At 38.5% G+C, this 19261-nt stretch overlaps 1 protein-coding gene and 1 pseudogene across 1 annotated transcript in view; both read left to right on the forward strand.

Annotated features, from left to right (window-relative positions):
- The window catches only part of DNAH8 (dynein axonemal heavy chain 8), a 377771-nt gene that overhangs the window by 39895 nt on the left and 318615 nt on the right, over positions 1 to 19261 (forward strand). Inside the window, exons 7-11 of the mRNA XM_045786311.2 lie at positions 4376 to 4552; positions 5308 to 5421; positions 7462 to 7569; positions 10658 to 10759; positions 17707 to 17853. Of these exons, the coding sequence (XP_045642267.2) occupies positions 4376 to 4552; positions 5308 to 5421; positions 7462 to 7569; positions 10658 to 10759; positions 17707 to 17853 (648 nt within the window). The remainder of the gene's footprint in view (positions 1 to 4375; positions 4553 to 5307; positions 5422 to 7461; positions 7570 to 10657; positions 10760 to 17706; positions 17854 to 19261) is intronic.
- LOC123784832 (dnaJ homolog subfamily C member 2-like) lies at positions 12457 to 15403 on the forward strand (annotated as a pseudogene).

Consider the following 19261-nt stretch of genomic DNA (forward strand, 5'->3'; position numbering starts at 1 on the left):
TTCTATGAGTCCTGTATTACCTTGATCCTCAAACCAGGCAAAGACCCCATCAAAAAGGAGAATTACAGACCGATATCCCTGATGAATATGGATGCCATAATTCTCAACAAAATCCTAGCTAATAGGATCCAACAGTACATTAAAAGGATTATCCACCACAACCAAGTGGGATTCATTCCTGGGATGCAAGCGTGGTTCAACATTTGCAAATCGATCAGTGTGACGGATCACATTAATAAGAGACAAAAACCATGTGATCCTTAGAATTGATGCAGAAAATGCATTTGACAAAATACAGCATCCTTTCCTGATTAAAACCCTTCAGAGTGTGGTGATAGAGGGTACATTCCTCAATTTCATAAAAACCATCTATGAAAAAGCCTACAGCGAATATCATTCTCAATGGGGAAAAGCTGAAAGCCTTTCCTTTAAGATCAGGAACACGACAAGGATGCCCACTCTCGCTGTTATTGTTCAACATAGTACTAGAAGACCTTGCAACAGCAATCAGACAACAAAAAGGGATAAAAGGTATTCAAATTGGCAAAGGAGAAGTCAAAATGTCTCTCTTCACAGATGACATGATACTGTATATGGAAAACCCAAAAGACTCCACCCCCAAATTACTAGAACTCATAGAACAATTCAGTAATGTGACAGGGTACAAAATCAATACTCAGAAATCAGTTGCACTTCTATGGATGAGCAACGAGACTGAAGAAAGAGAAATTAGGGAATCGATTCCACTTACAAAAGCACCAAAAATCATACGATATCTCAGAATTAACTTAACCAGAGAGGCAAAGGACCTATATTCTAGAAACTACAGAACACTGATGAAAGACATTGAAGAAGACACAAAAAGATGGAAAAACATTCCATGCTCATGGATCAGAAGAATAAACTAGTTAAAATGTCTGTGCTTCCCAGAGCAATCTACACTTTCAACACCATCCCAATCAAAATACCAATGACATCTTTCAAAGAGCTGGAACAAAAAAGCCTAAAATTTGTGTGGAACCAGAAAAAACCCCGAATCACCAAGGAAGTGTTGAAAAGGAAAAACAAAGCTAGGGGCATCACGTTGCCTGATTTCGAGCTATACTACAAAGCCGTGATCACCAAGACAGCATGGTACTGGCACAAAAACAGACACATAGACCAATGGAACAGAATAGAGAACCCAGAAATGGACCCTCGATTCTATGGGCAACTAATCTTTGACAAAGCAGGAGAAAACATCCGGTGGAAAAAAGACAGTCTCTTCAATAAATGGTGCTGGGAAAATTGGACAGCTATGTGCAAAAGAATGAAACTTGACCACTCTCTCACACCATACACAAAGATAAACTCCAAATGGATGAAAGACCTCGATGTGAGATAGGAATCCGTCAAAATCATAGAGGAGAACATAGGCTGTAACATCTTTGACATCGGCCACAGCAACTTTTTTCATGACACATCTCTAAAGGCAGGAGAAACAAAAGAAAAAATGAACTTGTGGGACTTCATCAAGATAAAAAGCTTCTGCACAGCCAAGGAAACAGTAAAAAAAAACTAAGAGGCAGCCCACGGAACGGGCGAATATATCTGCAAATGACACTACAGATAAAAGACTAGTATCCAGGGGCGCCTGGGTGGCACAGCGGTTGGGCGTCTGCCTTTGGCTCAGGGCGTGATCCCGGCGTTGCGGGATCGAGCCCCACATCAGGCTCCTCTGCTATGAGGCTGTTTCTTCCTCTCCCACTCCCCCTGCTTGTGTTCCCTTTCTCGCTGGCTGTCTCTATCTCTGTCAAATAAATAAATAAAATCTTTAAAAAAAAAAAAAAGACTGGTATCCAAGATCTACAAAGAACTTCTCAAACTCAAAACATGTGAAACAAATAATCAAATCAAAAAATGGGCAGAAGATATAAACAGACACTTTTCCAATGAAGACATACAAATGGCTAACAGACACATGAAAAAATGTTCAAAATCATTAGCCATCAGGGAATTTCAAATCAAAACCACATTGAGATACCACCTTACACCAGTCAGAATGGCAAAAATTGACAAGGCAAGAAACAACAAATGTTGGAGAGGATGTGAAGAAAGGGGATCCCTCTGACACTGTTGGTGGAAATGTAAGTTGGTACAGCCACTTTGGAAAACAGTGTGGAAGTCCCTCAAACAGTTAAAAATTGAGCTACCCTATGACTGAGCAATTGCACTACTGGGTATTTACCCCAAAGATACAGACGTAGTGAAGAGAAGGGCCATATGCACCCCAATGTTCATAGCAGCATTGTCCACAATACCCAAATTGTGGACGGAGCCGAGATGCCCTTCAACAGACAAATGGATAAAGAAGATGTGGTCCATATATACAATGGAATATGACTCAGCCATCAAAAAGAACGATTACCCAACATTTGCAGCAACATGGACAGGACTGGAGGAGATTATGCTAAGTGCAATAAGTCAAGCAGAGAAAGACAATTATCATATGGTTTCACTCACTTATGGAACATAAGGAATAGCAGGGAGATCGGTAGCAGAAGGAAGGGAAGAATGAAGGGGGGTAAAGCGAAGGGGGAATGAACCATGAAAGACTATGGACTCTGGGAAACAAACTGAGGGCTTCAGAGGGGAGGGGGGGGTGGGGGACTGGGATAGGCCAGTGATGGGTATTAAGGAGGGCACATACTGCATGGAGCACTGGGTGTTATATGCAAACAATGAATCATGGAACACTACATCAAAAACTAAGGATGTACTGAATGGTGACTAAGATAACATAATAAAACTTTTTTTCAAAAAGTCTCTTATGATTTGTCTCCCTCTCAGATTTTGTCATTTTATTTTTCCCTCCCTTTCCCTATGATCCTGTTTCTTAAATTCCACATATGAGTGATATTATATGATAATTGGCTTTCTCTGATTGACTTATTTTGCTTAGCATAATACCCTAGAGTTCCTTCCATGTCATTGCAAATGGCAAGATTTCTTTTTTTGATGGGTGTGTAATATTCCATAGTATATATATATGTATATATATGTATGTATATGTATATACATATATATCTCACATGTATACATACATGTATATGTATATGTATACATACATACATGTATGTGTATAATATTCCATTGTATATATGTATATATATGTATATGTATATACATATATATCTCACATGTATACATACATGTATATATGTGTATACATATACATGTATGTGTATATACATATATATACATGTATGTATACATGTATGTGTATATACATATACATACATATATATATCTCACATCTTCTTTATCCATTCATCTGTTGATGGGCATCTGGACTCTTTCCATAGTTTTAGGCAATTGTTTCCTAACACATTTTTAATATCACCTTTGTAATATATCAGATTTCTAAATCCTACTGTCTGTCCCAAGTGGTGTACTTAGTTGGGTTTTGCACTCATGTGATACCACTTTCCTTTCTGTAGTTTTTTACTAAATGAATATTTGGCATAGCAAGTCCCTTTCTGTATTTTTCTTCAAAATTGCATTGATTATTTCTGGTTAATTTTTCTCCCAAATTAATTTTAAGATTAGTTTGTCAAGTATCTCAAGTAAAATCCTATTGAGATTTTGATTGGTTTCTGTTGAATGTATACATTAATTTAGAGAAAATTGTCACCTTTGTATGATTGAATTTTTCTATCCATGAACGTGGTATGTCTCCACTTATTTCAGTTTTCTTTTGTGTGCTGAAAGTAAGTTTTCTAAGTTTATTCACAAAGATATTGCACATCCTTTGCTAATCTCTAGATATCGTTGTTATTCATTATAGCAAATGTTCTTTTTTTAGAAATTACATTTTCAGATTTCTAGATGGCTTATGAAGAAATGCTACTGATATTTAGGTACACATGCAGTAACCTTACTGATTTATTCACTTTTACTAAGTGTAAAAGTTTATCTTTAGATATTCTTGAATTTTAAAAATGTGACCAACTATATCATCTTTGAGTATGTCATATTTGTTTTTTCATTTCCAATTCTTATGCCTTTTGTTTATTCTACTTATCTTTTTTGGAGACTTCCATTACCGGGTTGAATAGAAGTGGGTGATGTTAGTGGCAACCTTGTCTTGCCCTTGGTTTTAAAGTGGTATTTTCTAAAATTCATCTTTAAGTATGAGTTTGCTGTAGATTTTTGGTAGATACTATTTTTTGTGTTAAAGAAGTTCCATTTTGTTCTCAGCTTGCCAAGAGTTTTTAATATTATTCAGTATTGAAAGCTATTTGTTTATAAGCTTCCTTTGAAAAGATGCAAATAATGAGGTTTCACCAAAGAAGAAAGTAACATTTCTATATTCTGTGAATTCTTTTGATTGCAGGTACTTATTGAGAGTGAGCAGATGAGAAAAGAAGCTGATGACTCTGGTCCACTCACTGAACTGGAACACTGGAAACGCATGTCAGCCAAATTCAATTACATCATTGAGCAGATTAAAGGGCCAACTTGTAAGGCTGTCATAAATGTGCTTAATGTTGCACACTCCAAACTGTTGAAGGTAAAAGGCCTTTTATTTTAAAATTTGTTATGTTTCTGAGCAATCAACTGGAAAATTGCCCTTCTTGAACTGCTTCTTCACATCATATACTGGAACCATATGCTTAGAAGTGTTAAAGTTGGAGTAAGGCTTTCTTATATTCCACAGTTATTTTCCAAAGAAGAAAAGGAAGTATAGAAATATTTATTTCTCAATCTTTTCACACTAGTTTTTACAATACTCCTATAGGTTGATTGCCACTTATTTTTAATTCGTTTTTGAAATTGTGAATCAATAGAGGCTCAGGGAGGTAAGGAGCTACATAGAAAGTCAAAAGCAAAAATATGCTGTCAGTACACATCTCCTGTCCACTATTCCACATTTGGTTTGATGCTTTCCAGGTCGTTTTCTTTTGCAGTATTCTTCCTTAAAAAAAAATCTGCATATATCTATATCTATATCTATATCCTATTTTCAAGGACCCAAAGTAATGTAATGTCACAAATAAGTAACCTAGAAAAGTCACTCCAGATAGAGGCAATTCCAGTTTAAGCCTACAGACAGGATGTTAATTACTAACAGAATGAGCCTTCAGTTTTAGTAAGTCATTTAAGGTATTTATAATAACCTTAAGTCTTAAATAATATAAGAAAAAGATACATTATTCACATTTTAGTATCAACTGCTTTAGGGAAGATAGCTTGACTTTCTTGATTAAAATTAAGTGCAGTGATATATTTGGATGTTTCATGATATTCTTATACATTTTTTCTTAGAATTGGCGTGAGTTGGATGCAAGAATAACAGATACAGCAAATGAATCAAAAGATAATGTCAGATATTTGTACACTCTAGAAAAAGTATGTCAGCCTCTCTATAACTATGACTTAGTAAGTATGCTTTTTAAAGTGTAGTTTGAAAAACTAACTCATCTTAAAGTAGCTTTATAATACATGTGTATTGGGAAATAATACACTGCAGACAAGTTATTTAAAAGATATACTTTCCTGTTATATAGCTATCGTGAATTAGAAACTCATTTAAACCTACATTTATTTATTTTTTATTTTTTTACTTTTATTTATTTTTTTATTATGTTGTATTAGTCACCATACAGTACATCCGTAATTTTTGATGTAGTGTTTCATGATTCATTGTTTGTGTATAACACCCAGTGCTCCATGCAATACGTGCCCTCCTTAACACCCATCACTGGCCTATCCCAGTCCCCCACACCCTCCCCGCTGAAGCCCTCAGTTTGTTTCCCAGAGTCCATAGTCTCTCATGGTTCATTTCCCCTTCTTTAAACCTACATTTGAATATTTGACATTATCATAAGTATAATCTCTTTTGAGAGTTAAACTAATTAATTAATGCAATTGATGCATAACAAATTACCCCAGAACTGACTGACTTAAAGAAATCAGTGTTTACTACATCACAGTTCCTGTAGGTCAAGAGTCCAGGCATAGCTTAACTTCAGTGCCTCTGCTTCATGGTATCTCATGAAGTTGTAGACAAAACTGTTAGCTAGGAATGTGGTCTCACTGTAGTGGAGGCTGACAGCTGAAGGGTCCACTTCTGAGCTCACTCACATGGTTGTTGGAAGGCCCCAGTTGCACAGAACATGAGCCTTTCAATAGGGTAACTTGCTTCCCCTAGGGTGAATGATCCAGGAGTGAGCAAGAGAGAGTGCCCAACCAGCATTAACCTCATATCAAAGTACTACAAGAAATGAAAATTGCAGGTCAACATCCTTGATGAATGTAGATGCAAAAAATTTTCAAAAATACAAGCAAACCAAATTCAACAGCACATTAAAAGGATCATACACCTGATCAAATGGGAATTATTCCTGGGATGTAAAGATGGTTCAACATTTGCAAATAAATACATGTGATATAAAGACTTAATAGAATAAAAGAAAAAAAATCATGTGATCATTTCAATAGATGCAGATAAAGCATTTGACAAAATATAACATCCTCTAATGATAAAAAACTCTCAACAACTTGATGACAGAAGGAATGTACTTCAACATAATAAAAGCCATATATGACGAGCCCACAGCTAACATCATGCTCAATAGTAAAAACTGAAAGCTTTTTCTCTAAGATCAGGAAGAAGACAAGAGTGTCCACTCTTGCCAATTTTATTCAACATAGTACTAATGGTCTTAACTAGAGCAGTCAAACAATAAATAGGAAATAAAAGGTGTTCAAATTGGAAAGGAAGAAGTAACATTATTTCTGTTTGTAGATGATATATTGTATATGGAAAACCCTGAAGAATCCACTAAAAATTGTTAGAACTAATAAACAAATTCAATAAAGTTGCAGGATACAAAATTACATACAGAAATTAGTTGCATTTCTATGCATTAACAACAAAACATCTGGGGATGCCTGGGTGGCTCAGTCAGTTAAGCATCTGCCTTCGGCTCAGGTCATGATCCCAGGGTCCTGGGATCGAGTCCCATGTTGGGCTCCCTGATCAGTGGAGAGCCTGCTTCTCCCTCTCCCTCTACCCATCCTCCCATGTTCTCTCTCTCTCTCTCTCACTCTCACTGTATCTCAAATAAATAAATAAAATCTTTTAAAAAAAGATCATCTTGAACTATTAATCCTTAAAATCACTTTCACCTCTAAAGTGATATTTTTAAATAAACTTTTAAATTTAGGTATACAGAAAAGTTACAATGGTAGTACAGACTTCTCTTCACCCAGTTTCTCCTGTTAACATCTTGCATTGATGTCTTTTTTCTGTTCCAAGGTCCAGTCTAGGATGCTACATTGCATTGAGTAAAATCTGACTTTAAGATAAAAATGTTATACTATTTTATGTGTGGTTAGAGTTTTGAATATTATAGGATTTTGGTTATTAAAACTATAAATATATGATGGAATTCGTTTTATATATTTCAATTTTAGGTTTCCATGGCACATGGAATACAAAATTTGATTAATGCCATCAGAATGATTCACAGTGTGTCACGGTATTATAATACCTCAGAGAGAATGACCTCATTGTTTATTAAGGTGAGTTTCCAGGGGAAGAAATCATACATGTAACCCTTTGAAGAAGTTAACAATACTTTCCCTCTGGGCCAGGGAAGGGAAATGGGAAGTTTGGGTGCCTCTCAGAGTTCTGGACAAGAAAAGAAAGGTGTTGGCTGGTCAGTTGTACTTAATTGAAGGTGTACCTTCTTCTTGTCAGAGGTAAGCCCTCAGGCTTTTTGTTTAAATGTAGCTGGTGCTTTTCTTTTTTCCTTCCTTCCTTCCTTCCTTCCTTCCTTCCTTCCTTCCTTCCTTCCTTCCTCCCTTCCTCCCTTCCTCCCTTCCTCCCTTCCTCCCTTCCTTCCTTCCTTCCTTCCTTCCTTCCTTCCTTCCTTCCTTCTTTCTTTCCTTCCTCTCTCTCTCTCCCTCCCTTCCTTCCTCCCTCCCTCCCCTTTCTTTCTTTCTTCTTTCTTTCTTTCTTTCTTTCTTTCTTTCTTTCTTTCTTTCTTTCTTTCTTTCTTTCTTTCTTTCTTTCTTTCTTTCTTTCTTTCTTTCTTTCTTTCTTTCTTTCTCTTCTTTCTTTCTTTCTTTCTTTCTTTCTTTCTTTCTTTCTTTCTTTCTTTCTTTCTCTCCCCTTCCTTCCTTCCTTCCTTCCTTCCTTCCTTCCTTCCTTCCTTCCTTCCTTCCTTCCGAGAGATAGAAGTGGTGGGGAGGGGCAGAAGGAGAGAGAGAATCTTAAGCAGGCTCCACACTCAGTGCAGAGCCCAATATGGGGCTTGATCTTGTGACCCAGGGATCATGGCTGGTGCTTTTCTAATTTATTCATTCCTAATAGTTTTGCTCTAGAGCTAAGAATTGTGTGCATGATCAACAACACTTCTTTAGCTGCTCCCACCAGCACCGTAATTTGTGTAAAATCCTCCTCTGCTGCGACATATTATTCATTACTTAAATAATTTAAAAAAACATCCAAGAGACACACGAATAAAATTTCTTTGTGAATCAAGCAGAACATAAATATATAAAGTAACAGTGACATCTCAACTCTTTTTTAAAAAATCAATCAATAGATTTAATCATTATCCATCTCTTAAACCAGGCAAGAATATTAGGATTTTCCCCATCACTTGTCTCTTTCTTGCTATATATATCCTATGCTGAGATTGATTTCTTGTTCTGTATTTTTGTTAATACTTTTAAACTATTTTGTCGAATATTTTGTAAACATTATGAATCCACATGTGTTCAGAATAAAATCGAAGCCTTGCTAGTTTCTTTGATCACCTCTGTTTTGTGATTTCCACATCTTCCTCTGTCTTGGATTCATTATTTCTTTGGCTGAAAAGTATTCTCAAGTGGTTCTTTCAGAAAGGGTCTGTGTGTGGTGAACCTCCTGAATTCCTGCATGTCTGAAAATAAGCTTCATTTTGTCCTGCTGCTCAAATGTTAGTTTCACTGGGATTCCAAGTTCAACGTAATTTTCTCCTGGAACTTGAAGTATTGTTGTCTCTTATCCAGCACTGTTGATGAGAAATTTATGCTAATCTGATTTTTTTCCTTTGTAGGCAATCTGTCTTACTCTTTCAAGAAGGTTTTAGGATTTTTTCTTTATCCTTGAACTCATAAAATTTCAAAGTGATGTGGTCCTTTTTATGGTTATGTTGTTCTATACTTGCTGGATTGTTGCAATCCAGAAATTTTTGTCTCCATTCCTGGGAAATTTTCCTCTTTTGCCTTTGAGTATTCCTTACCTACCTGTCCCCTTGAATTTAACTTCCACTTCTCTTAACCTTTATGTTTTGTTTCGTCAGTTTCTGACCTTTGACCTTTCAGCTCAGTCATCTGCTCTTCATTTATGCCCCAGTTCCCCATCAGTTCATCAATAGAATTTTTTTATTTTGATAATAAAGATCGCAATTTCCAAGTTCTCTAGTTTTTTTTTTTTCATGATGTAAAATACTCTCATATCTTTCTCATGGATTAATTTAGTTAATAAAGGAAGTCTTAAAATATTTTACATGTCTTTTTTTTTGTATTTCCTCTTTGTTGAGTTTAAAGTCTCTGTTACCATGTTTATTTTCTTTTTTTAAGATATATTTATTTCTATTTACAGAAAGAAAGAGAGCATGCGAAAGTGCAAGTCGGGGAAGGGACAGAGGGAGAAGGGAGAGAGAATCCTCAAGCAGACTCCCCACTGAGCACAGAGCCTGATGTGGGGCTCGATCTTACATCCCTGAGATCATGACCTGAGCTGAAATCAAAAGTCTGATGCTTAACCGACTAAGCCACCCAGGCGCCCCACCATGTTTATTTTCTTTAGTTGCTTGGTGATTCTGAGTTATCTGCCCATCTTTGTATTTAACTCCTAATTTGCCTCCCTGTTCTGTCTCTTGTGGTCTGTCTCTAGTGTGTACGGGGTAGGGAATGTGAGGAGCTTTTTCTCTGACATGTCCTCCTGGGGTACAGTAGCTACCTAGGGCTTAAGTCCATACTTAAGGCTCTGTCCTGTCAGCATATGCCATTGTTGCCCACTGTACAGGTTGCTCCAAATTCAGTGTGTAGGGTCACAACCAAGGGCCACCTCCCTTTATCTCCCACCTCAAAGATTTCCCATAAATGTTCCACCTTCACGGTAACCTTCTCCAGCACTGGATTCTGGTTTTCTCTAGTCTTTTTCTTTTTTCCTCTTGTAGATTTGATCCTGTGTACTTTCCATATTTTAGGAATTCTCCAAAATTTCTGTGTGTCAGCCTGCCCTCTCAATCTAACCTCCTGACGGTTTCTTTCCCCCTCACTATTTTGGGGTATGTGAGAGGTGGTTAACTTTAAATTTAGTTTGCATGTTGAAGGGTGGTGAAGAATGACACTTGGATCCTAGTTAGAGGAAAAGTAGACAAAAGGAAAATATAGTTGACTTTGAAATTTATGGCCCCCATGACATTGACTTAAATGCAGTAAAAATTTGAGTTTTCTTGGTTTTGACTGGATTGTGTATTTCTTTGTTTTCTATATTGTGATTCATTCCTCCCCTAAATTTACTATTTATCATATTTTTATGCTTGTGGTTTAAAAATCTTAAATTTTATTTCTCTCTTTACCTATAGCTATTTTGGATTTGTATTTATTTTAGGTAACAAATCAAATGGTGACGGCATGTAAAGCGTATATTATTGATGGAGGAACCATCCACGTATGGGATCAGGAAACACCGCTCGTATTAAAGAAAATTCAGGTTTGTAGAAATATTCTTTTTTTTTTTTTTTTTTTTAAAGATTTTATTTATTTATTCTACAGAGATAGAGACAGCCAGCGAGAGAGGGAACACAAGCAGGGGGAGTGGGAGAGGAAGAAGCAGGCTCATAGCGGAGGAGCCTGATGTGGGGCTCGATCCCATAACACTGGGATCACGCCCTGAGCCGAAGGCAGACGCTTAACCATTGTGCCACCCAGGCGCCCCTGTAGAAATATTCTTATTTTCGTGAAGTAAAGCTTTCACCATCTGGCCCATTTTTGTTTACTTTATTCATTCACAAAACATGTTAACTCTGAAAAAAACATTGTAGCATGAGAATATAAAAGGAGCCTCATTAAAATTATTGGCTTCCCTTTATATTTAGTGTAGGATCCTTTAGAGTATAATCTAGTCCTCATCTTCTCCATGCCTGCCTATAGTGGACACCTCTCGCTGTCTCATATTCCCTGGTCCCCCCCTTTCACTCCAGCCCCTGTTAATTTCATTTTCTTCCCTTTTTGCATTGGCTAGGACTGACATGCTTTCTTAAATAATCGAGGAGATTGTTGGCATCTGGTTTTGATCTTTTGGAAGAGAATGTTTCTGACATTTCTAACATTTCCCATTTTAATGTATTCATAGATGTTAAATACATCTTTGACCAGATTGAGGAAGTTCTGTTCTGAGTTTTAGTACTAGGAGATATTTTGTAAAGTTATGAATGGGCTTTGAAAAAATGTTTTCCTGCACATATTTACTGAGATGCTTATTAGACTCTTCTCAGTCTGTTAGTGTAATGGATGACATTTTTAGGTTTTCCAAAATGAAACTTTCCACATCATGGCATAATTTTTTTAAAAAGATTTTATTTATTTATTTGTCAGAGAGAGAGAGAGAGCACAAGCAGGGGGAGTGGCAGGCAAAGGGAGAAGTAGGCTCCCCACTGAGCAAGGAGCCTGATGTGGGGCTCGATCCCAGGACCCCGGGACCATGACCTGAGCCAAAGGTAGACGCTTAACTGAGTCACCCAAGTGTTCCATGGTCTAATTTTTAAAAAAATTTTTAAAACACTCTAGAATTTGGGTTGCTACAATTTTAGTTAGGAGTTTTTGCAATTCTATTCATGAGAGATAGAGAGCCTGTAAATTTCCTTTCTCATACTGTCCTTGTCAGTGTTTTTGGCACTAAGGTCTCCGACTGAGTGGAGGAGGAGGAGGGGAAGGTACATCCACCCCTTTTCTATTCTCTGGAAAAGTTTGCAGAAAATTAAAAGGATATGTTTTTTGAAAGTCTGCAGGAAATGACCACACCAGGAAGGCTGCATCTGGAAGTGGTTATTGGTGGTCCTCATGTGCTGCTCCCTGGGCTTTATGGAGCCAAGGCACCAGGCTGGGACTGGGAGGGAGAGCCAGAAAGAATGCTCAGTGCCCCCAACTGGCATGTGAAGCACGGTGTTTATGGGGCTTTTCCAAGGAACCAGAGGATAAAAAAAAGTGGTGAGAGGGAACAGAAGATGAAGAATTACAGTTACTGAGACAAGGAAACCCAAGGGACCCCATGAGAGAAAAAGCTGTTTTTCCCTTTCCTTTGCTTCTTTTCCGGCTTCTGTTCTGGCTAGGACCCACACACCCACCCCACTCTACACATGCCTTATAATGCACATAGCATATGTTCTCCTTGTAAGGGACAAAGAGATAATGATATCTTTGGAGTCTTCCAGCACAGTAGATGATAACCTAACAAGTGACCAGGCAGAGCTGTCATGTGCCTATTCCAGACCACTGGCCTTAGACATCTCAAAGCCAAGACCCCTGGCTTCAGGGAATAAGTGACTTATGAAGGACACCTGAATCCTGCTCTTGTTCTGTCCAGTTCCTGGACATGTTGGAGGACACCTGAACCAGACCACAATTGCCCCAAAAAATCCCCAGACTCCGAGCAAAGAGGAGACATGAGTCATGCTCCTTTCCTTTCTGAGTCTCTCAGACAGTCCATCTGTATCTGCTCCCTCTACATCATCAATAAACTCTGCTCTCACCTCCTGCCGGCTCCTGTCTGATTTCCATCCTGGGTGAAGCTGAGGACTTTCTTGACTAGTCCTGTGGGACCCCCTGTCTGGGTCCTCAGACCCAACCTGCCTGCATCATTAGGACAGTTTCTCAGGCTGAAAATACTTGATGCCAAAGACTGGAAGAACCAGGCTCAGTATGTGGTTCTTGGACTTGGCCATGTAAGACACAGAGTTACACAGAGACAGAACAAAACTGCTCACAAAGCAGTGGTGTTAAAACATCCCTGAAAGCAGCTGCTGACCCAATGAAAGAAGATCATGGCTACTTCATAACTTCTGGCATAATGAAGGTTTATGAAATGTCTGATCCAGTGAAAATAAGAGAATCTAAGAGACAGAGCTTACTTTTCATAGGTCCATTCCTTCTAAAAGTAAAGCAAGGACGGTTTCTTCAGAGTGTTTTCCCTAGGGCTTGAAAGGAATTCTAGATCGTTATAAATAATAAAAAGGCTCCTAAACTTGATGATATGAAGTCACCATTTGAAGATGTAGAGACGTTTTATTCCTTCTGGTATAATTTTATTTCTGGAGAGAATTTGTGTATTTAAATTGAGAAGCAGGATGTCATAATGACAGGAGATGGATTGAAAAATAGGACGGAACAACAGGGCACCAAGAAAAAAAAACTGAACTGAATGAGAACGTTAATTGATAATGCATGTAGCTACGATGCAGGGATAAACACATTCTAAAAAGAAAAAGAAAAAGAAAAAGGCAAGAAAGAAACAGAAAAGAAAGTGAGCACAGAAGGAAAACAGAAGGTGCCAGAATCTAAAGAAAAATAAAGATGAGCTGAATCTGAAGCTGCTTGAGTTGCTAAGGAGATAGGAGTGGAGGTCAGTTAATACGCATTATTGGCAAGGAAGGAAAAGATACCCAGAAAAAAACCCCAAAAAACCATTACAAGGGAAAGGCAAAAACTTCAAGATTCATGGGAGACCTAGAATTGCTTTTCTGAGAATGAGACGGGGCAGGTTGGAAGGAAGAAGTGGAAAAACTTTCAGATAGGTTTTAACTAGCAAGCTTAGGTACTTACATGAAATGCACCAGCATCTACAAAAGAAGTAGGAACGGAAGCTCTGGTAAAACAGAAGAAACAAATGAACAAATTAGGAAAGAGAGAGAAGCAGCTGAGGCTTGTATGTGACAAGCATCTAAGGATGCAGAGACATCAACTGTCGAAGGTGGAAATGGCAAGAAAAACTGGTCAGAAGAGAATTTATCTACATTTACTAATTGAAGCTGTGAACTTCCTTTCTGGAACAAATTCAAGATGGGAAGTAAGGGTTGTGGACCCAGTTCTAGTGTGTTGGGGGTGGTTTCCCACGCCAATGAGTGATTCTTGGACACCAGCTGAGTGTCCTACAGTTTAACTCAATTTTGACATATCTACCTGGAGGTAGCATCATATCCCACAGGTTAAATCCCACAAGAGTGGGGTTTCGGATGCTGGTAGCAAGTCCAGGTTGTCGCATGTGCTTTTGACTAGCTGGCTGTAGATCGGAGGTTCCAATGACACCCCCAGACCTTGAGTTCTAGGAATTTGCTAGAGTGGCTTACAGAACTCAGAGAAGCATTTTTCTTACTAGATTAGTGGTTTATTATACAAGAATGTAAGTCAGGAACAGGCGGATGGAAGACGTGTATAGGGCAAGACATGGGGCAAGGGCACAGAGCTTGCGTGCCCTCTCTGAGTGCACCACTCTCCCCAGATCTCCATGTGTTCACCAACCGGGAAGTTCTCCAAACCCCTTCTTTCTGGGTTTTTATGGAGCTTTCATTACACTGCATAGGCATGATTGATCAACTGCTTGGCCATTGGTGAATGATTCAAACTTTAGTGACCTCCCTCCCCAGAATCAGGGGGTAGGACATTCCTGGTTGGTTCCCCTGGCAACCAGCCTCCATCCTTAGGTGCTTCCAGAAGTCACCTCATAACGTAAACCCAATTGTGGTGGAAAGGGGCTTGTTATGAATAACAAGACACCCATTTCACCTTTATGGCTCAAAAGCAATTTCAAGAACTGAGGGCAAGAGCCCGAATCTTATAACAAAAGATACTCCCACTGTTCTTATAATTTGGGAAATTGCAAGGTTTTGGGGAGCGGTGAGCCAGGAACCATGGATAAAGATCAAATATGTATTTTGGTCATCGGAATGGCCAAATATATATATTTCTTATAAATCACAGTATGACGGGAAGCTGTTGCCAACTATGTGAACACATATTCTTTTTATGGAGTTGGCAAAAAAAAAAGTCATGACCTGCATCAAAAAAATGGCGCACCACAGGGAGGCATGCCTCAAGCTGACAGTACACCACCTTCGGAACAGTTTGAAAGTCTGTGCACACATTTCACCTCTTGGACAACAGAGGAACAGAAGCTTTTGCAACAAGCTTTGAAAACCTATCCAATAAATACAACTGAAAAATGGGGGAAAGAATAGCAGAGTCAGTGCCTCCCAGGATGGAAAAAGACTACCTGAAATAACAGAAGGGACTTGTTGAAACCATAAAAGCAAAGAAAGATGCTCAAGAACAAAGGCCGTGTGCAACTAGAGCCATGACATGACTTAGGGATCATCTTTGTCATGTGTGCCTTTAAAAAATAAAACTGAAAGTACTATTAAAAAAAAAAAGATCTGATAGAACTCATCTATTAAGTCACCTGGGCTTGACATTTTCTTTGTGGGAAGATTTTAAAATTGTTTTCTTTTTTTACAATTGAAGTCTTAAAATCGTGGCAAAAGATACATAAAAGATACATAACAGAAAATGTACCATTTTAACCATTTCCAAGTGTTTGGTTCAGTGGCATTGAGTACATCCCCAATATTGTGCATCCATCAAGACTTTCCATTTCCAGAACCTTTGCATCATCCCAAACTGAAACTCTGTACCCACTAAACAATAACTCCCCAAACTCTCCCCCCACAGCCCCCGGCAACCTGTATTCTGTTTTCTGTCTTTATAAATATGCCTATCCTATGTACTTCCTTTAAGTGGAATCCTACAGTATTTGTCCTTTTGTGTCTGGCTTCTTTCACTTAGCAAGTTCAGTCATGTCGTAGCATGTGTCAGAATTTCATTCCTTTTTATGGCTAAGGAAAGTAATGTTCCGTTGTTGAATATACCACATTTTTAAATCCATTCATCTGTTGGTAGACATCTGGATTGTTACCATCATTTATCTATAGTGAGTAATTTTGCTATGAACGTTGGTATGCAATTATCTGTTTGAGTCTTTGCTTCCAATTCTTTTGGGTATATACCTAGAACCGGAAGCGCTGGACCATATGGTAATTTTATGTTTAATTTTTTGAGGAACCACTAAAATATTTTCTGCAGTGGCTGTACCATTTCATGTTGCCATCAGCAATGCAGGAGGGTTCCGTTTTCTCCGCATCCTTGCCAGTACTGGTTATTTTCCATTTTGTTGATAATAGCCATCCTGATTGGGTGTGAAATGGTATCTCGTTGTGGTTTTGATTTGCATTTACCTAGTGGTTGGTTGTGGTTGAGCATCTTTTCATGTGCTCATTGGCTATTTGTATATCTTCTTTGGAGAAATGCCTATTCAAATCCTTTATCTTATTTGTCCAATGTGAAGCGAATGAGATTGAGTGGTGAAGAGGAAGTAATACAAAGTAATTGCTAGTAGATGGTATGTTCCATGAGGGTTAGGGGGCTTATCTGTATTCCTAGCATCTCGAGGAGTTCCTAACACTTAGTAGGCACTGATAAACTGTTGTTAGATGAGTGAAAAATGATCAGTGACCTTGAATGGAGCAGTTATGTTGTTTTGGAGATTGAGATGGAAGAGGGAAGATGTGTTATAGTTAGAAGTATGTATGAGACCATTTAGTCACAAATCTGAATATTTATAGGAATCACCGGGGAACTTGTTAAAAATAGAGATTTCTGAGTCTCACTCAGTAATTCTTGATTTAGTGGCTGTGGTAGGAAGCAAATGGCTCCCCAAAGATGTCCATGTCCTAATCCCCAGAACACATGACTATATTATGTTATATAGCAAGATGGGGGAATAAGATTGTAGATGGAATTAGGGTTGCTAATCAGCTGACTTTGGGTTGGGGAAATTATCCTGGATTATCCAAGTGGGCCCAATGTCATTGCCAGAGTCCTTATTTGCAAGGAGGGAGATAGAAGAGTCAGAACCAGAGAGAGATGGCACTGTGATAGAGATTCGACTGGCCATTGCTGGCTTTGGAAAAGTTTAACATTATTATTGTTTTTTAATAGTTTGTTTTTTTTAGGAAATGTTAACTTGACATGACAGAGAATTCCTACCAGACCCTAGGGACCGTGTCTCTTTTATATTTTCTAGCAGGTTCACCAGCCTGGCCAGTGGGATAGCTGTAGTCAAATACTAGGGTTTCAGCAATATACTTATCAAAGACTCTAGGATCTCCTTGTGGAGAAACGGTGGTTGCACACTAAATTAGTATCACAGAGTCTTAATGTTTTACATACCTGTATGTAAAGAATGCTGAAGAAAAGACAGATACTAAGTGGTAGATGAGTGATAATAAGTAGAATTGAGAGATAATTTCTGACCTCCCAGGAGTTCTAACTAGCTATGAAAATATACAAACAGTGTAAGGCACCCTCTGGTAGGGATAGGAGAGAAGGGAGATAGCGAGAATGAAAAGGATGAAAATATGATGTAAATTAAGAGAAACTACATTCACGTTCCCACTTTTCAATATGTAGGTGGAGAACTTGAGTTTAATGTCAACAGCAACAGCTCCTGTTGAGGGGCTGGTGTGATCAGTCCTGCGTGAGATTCTTGAATGATTGACTCTTGAACAAACTCTCATCACCTGTTCTCTCCTTCTTTTAATTTTCTCATAGGATTGCATTTTTCTATTCAAGGAATATCAGACATCTTTTCATAAAACAAGGAAGCAGATTTTAGAATCGTCAGGGGAAAAATCTTTTGAGGTTTCAGAAATGTATATATTCGGAAAATTTGAAGCTTTCTGCAAAAGACTGGAGAAGGTAACCATTATGCGGTCACTGTACTCACGCTCCCCTGCCCCCGCACTTCTGGTTATTTTATACTTTATGGGGCACCATTGAGAATTACTGACCTGGATCTCTTGTCTCACTGTCGATATGAATCATCTCCTATTACTTACAGATCACTACATTTTGGTTTAACTTATTTTTCAGTCCTGATGACTGCAAAGCTTTTGCAGACATTCCCCCTCTCTCAAGACCTCAATTTTACCTCTACCTTTGGAGCTTGACCTTAGAAGCTTCTGTGTCTAACGATTGTATTAGGCTGAGGAAAAGTGTGTGATGAAATGCCCACAAGACCTGGCAGAACCCAGTAGTAGTGTAATATCTGGGTGTATAGATACTTTTTCTTTCTAGGCCAGTAAAAATGGTGTATACCTAAACACTGTGTGGGGGATGCCTTTGCTGGACAGGCGTGGGTCAGGCACTTCACCTTTGATTCATGTCTTAGCTCTAGTTGAGGGGGTGATATTTTTTCAGGGGGTACTGGGAAGCCCATACCAGAGACTTCTTGGAGTCAGCTTTTGAAAAGTGTTTAAAGATACTATTTAGGTACCACCCCTTCTGCTCCCCCACTAGTTGGCCAACTCCCTAGGTCCTGGAAATATTTAGGATTCTGTTCATCATTTGTTGGAAATTGGTGAGGGCATCACACAGGTTGCAGGGCATCTCCTAGACATGTGTGGAAGCCTGGTTTTTACTTGTAAAAACCTCCTGATCCAGCTAGGATAGGAAAGTGTGGTTGATGAAGAAAACCAAGTTATCGAGTCCTTCATACATACTTGTGTGGAGCTGTTTTTTTGTTTGTTTCTTTAGCAGCTCTATTGAGAGATAATTCACATACCATACAACTCACCCATTTAAAGTGTAAAAGTCCGGGGGTGCCTGGGTGGCTCAGCTGTTAAGCGTCTGCCTTCAGCTCAGGTCATGATCCCAGGGTCCTGGGATGGAGCCTCGCATCGGGATCCCTGCTCAGTGGGAAGCCTGCTTCTCCCTCTCACACTCCCCTTGCTTGTGTTCCCTCTCTCACTGTCCCTCTCTGTCAAATAAATAAATAAAATCTTTAAAAAATATAAAGTATACAAGTCCATATTTTCTAATATATTCATAGGGTTGTGTAACCATTACCATAGTCTAATTTTAGAGCATTTTTGTTCCCCCTAAAAGAAACCCCATCCACCTGTCACAGTCTATTCTCCCCCCTACTCAACCCTAAGCAGCCACTAGTCTACTTCCTGTTTCTATAGATTTGCCTGTTGCGAACATTTCATATAAATGGAATCATGTAATACGTGGTCTCTTGTGAGTGGTTTCTTTCACTTAGCACCATGTTTTTAAGGTCCATCCATGTTGTAGCTTTACTTTTTATTGCTGAATCATATAACAT

The sequence above is a fragment of the Ursus americanus genome, chromosome 32 (genome assembly GCF_024610735.1).
Source record: "Ursus americanus isolate L20-20 chromosome 32, mUrsAme1.1.p, whole genome shotgun sequence".
Taxonomy (NCBI): domain Eukaryota; kingdom Metazoa; phylum Chordata; class Mammalia; order Carnivora; family Ursidae; genus Ursus; species Ursus americanus.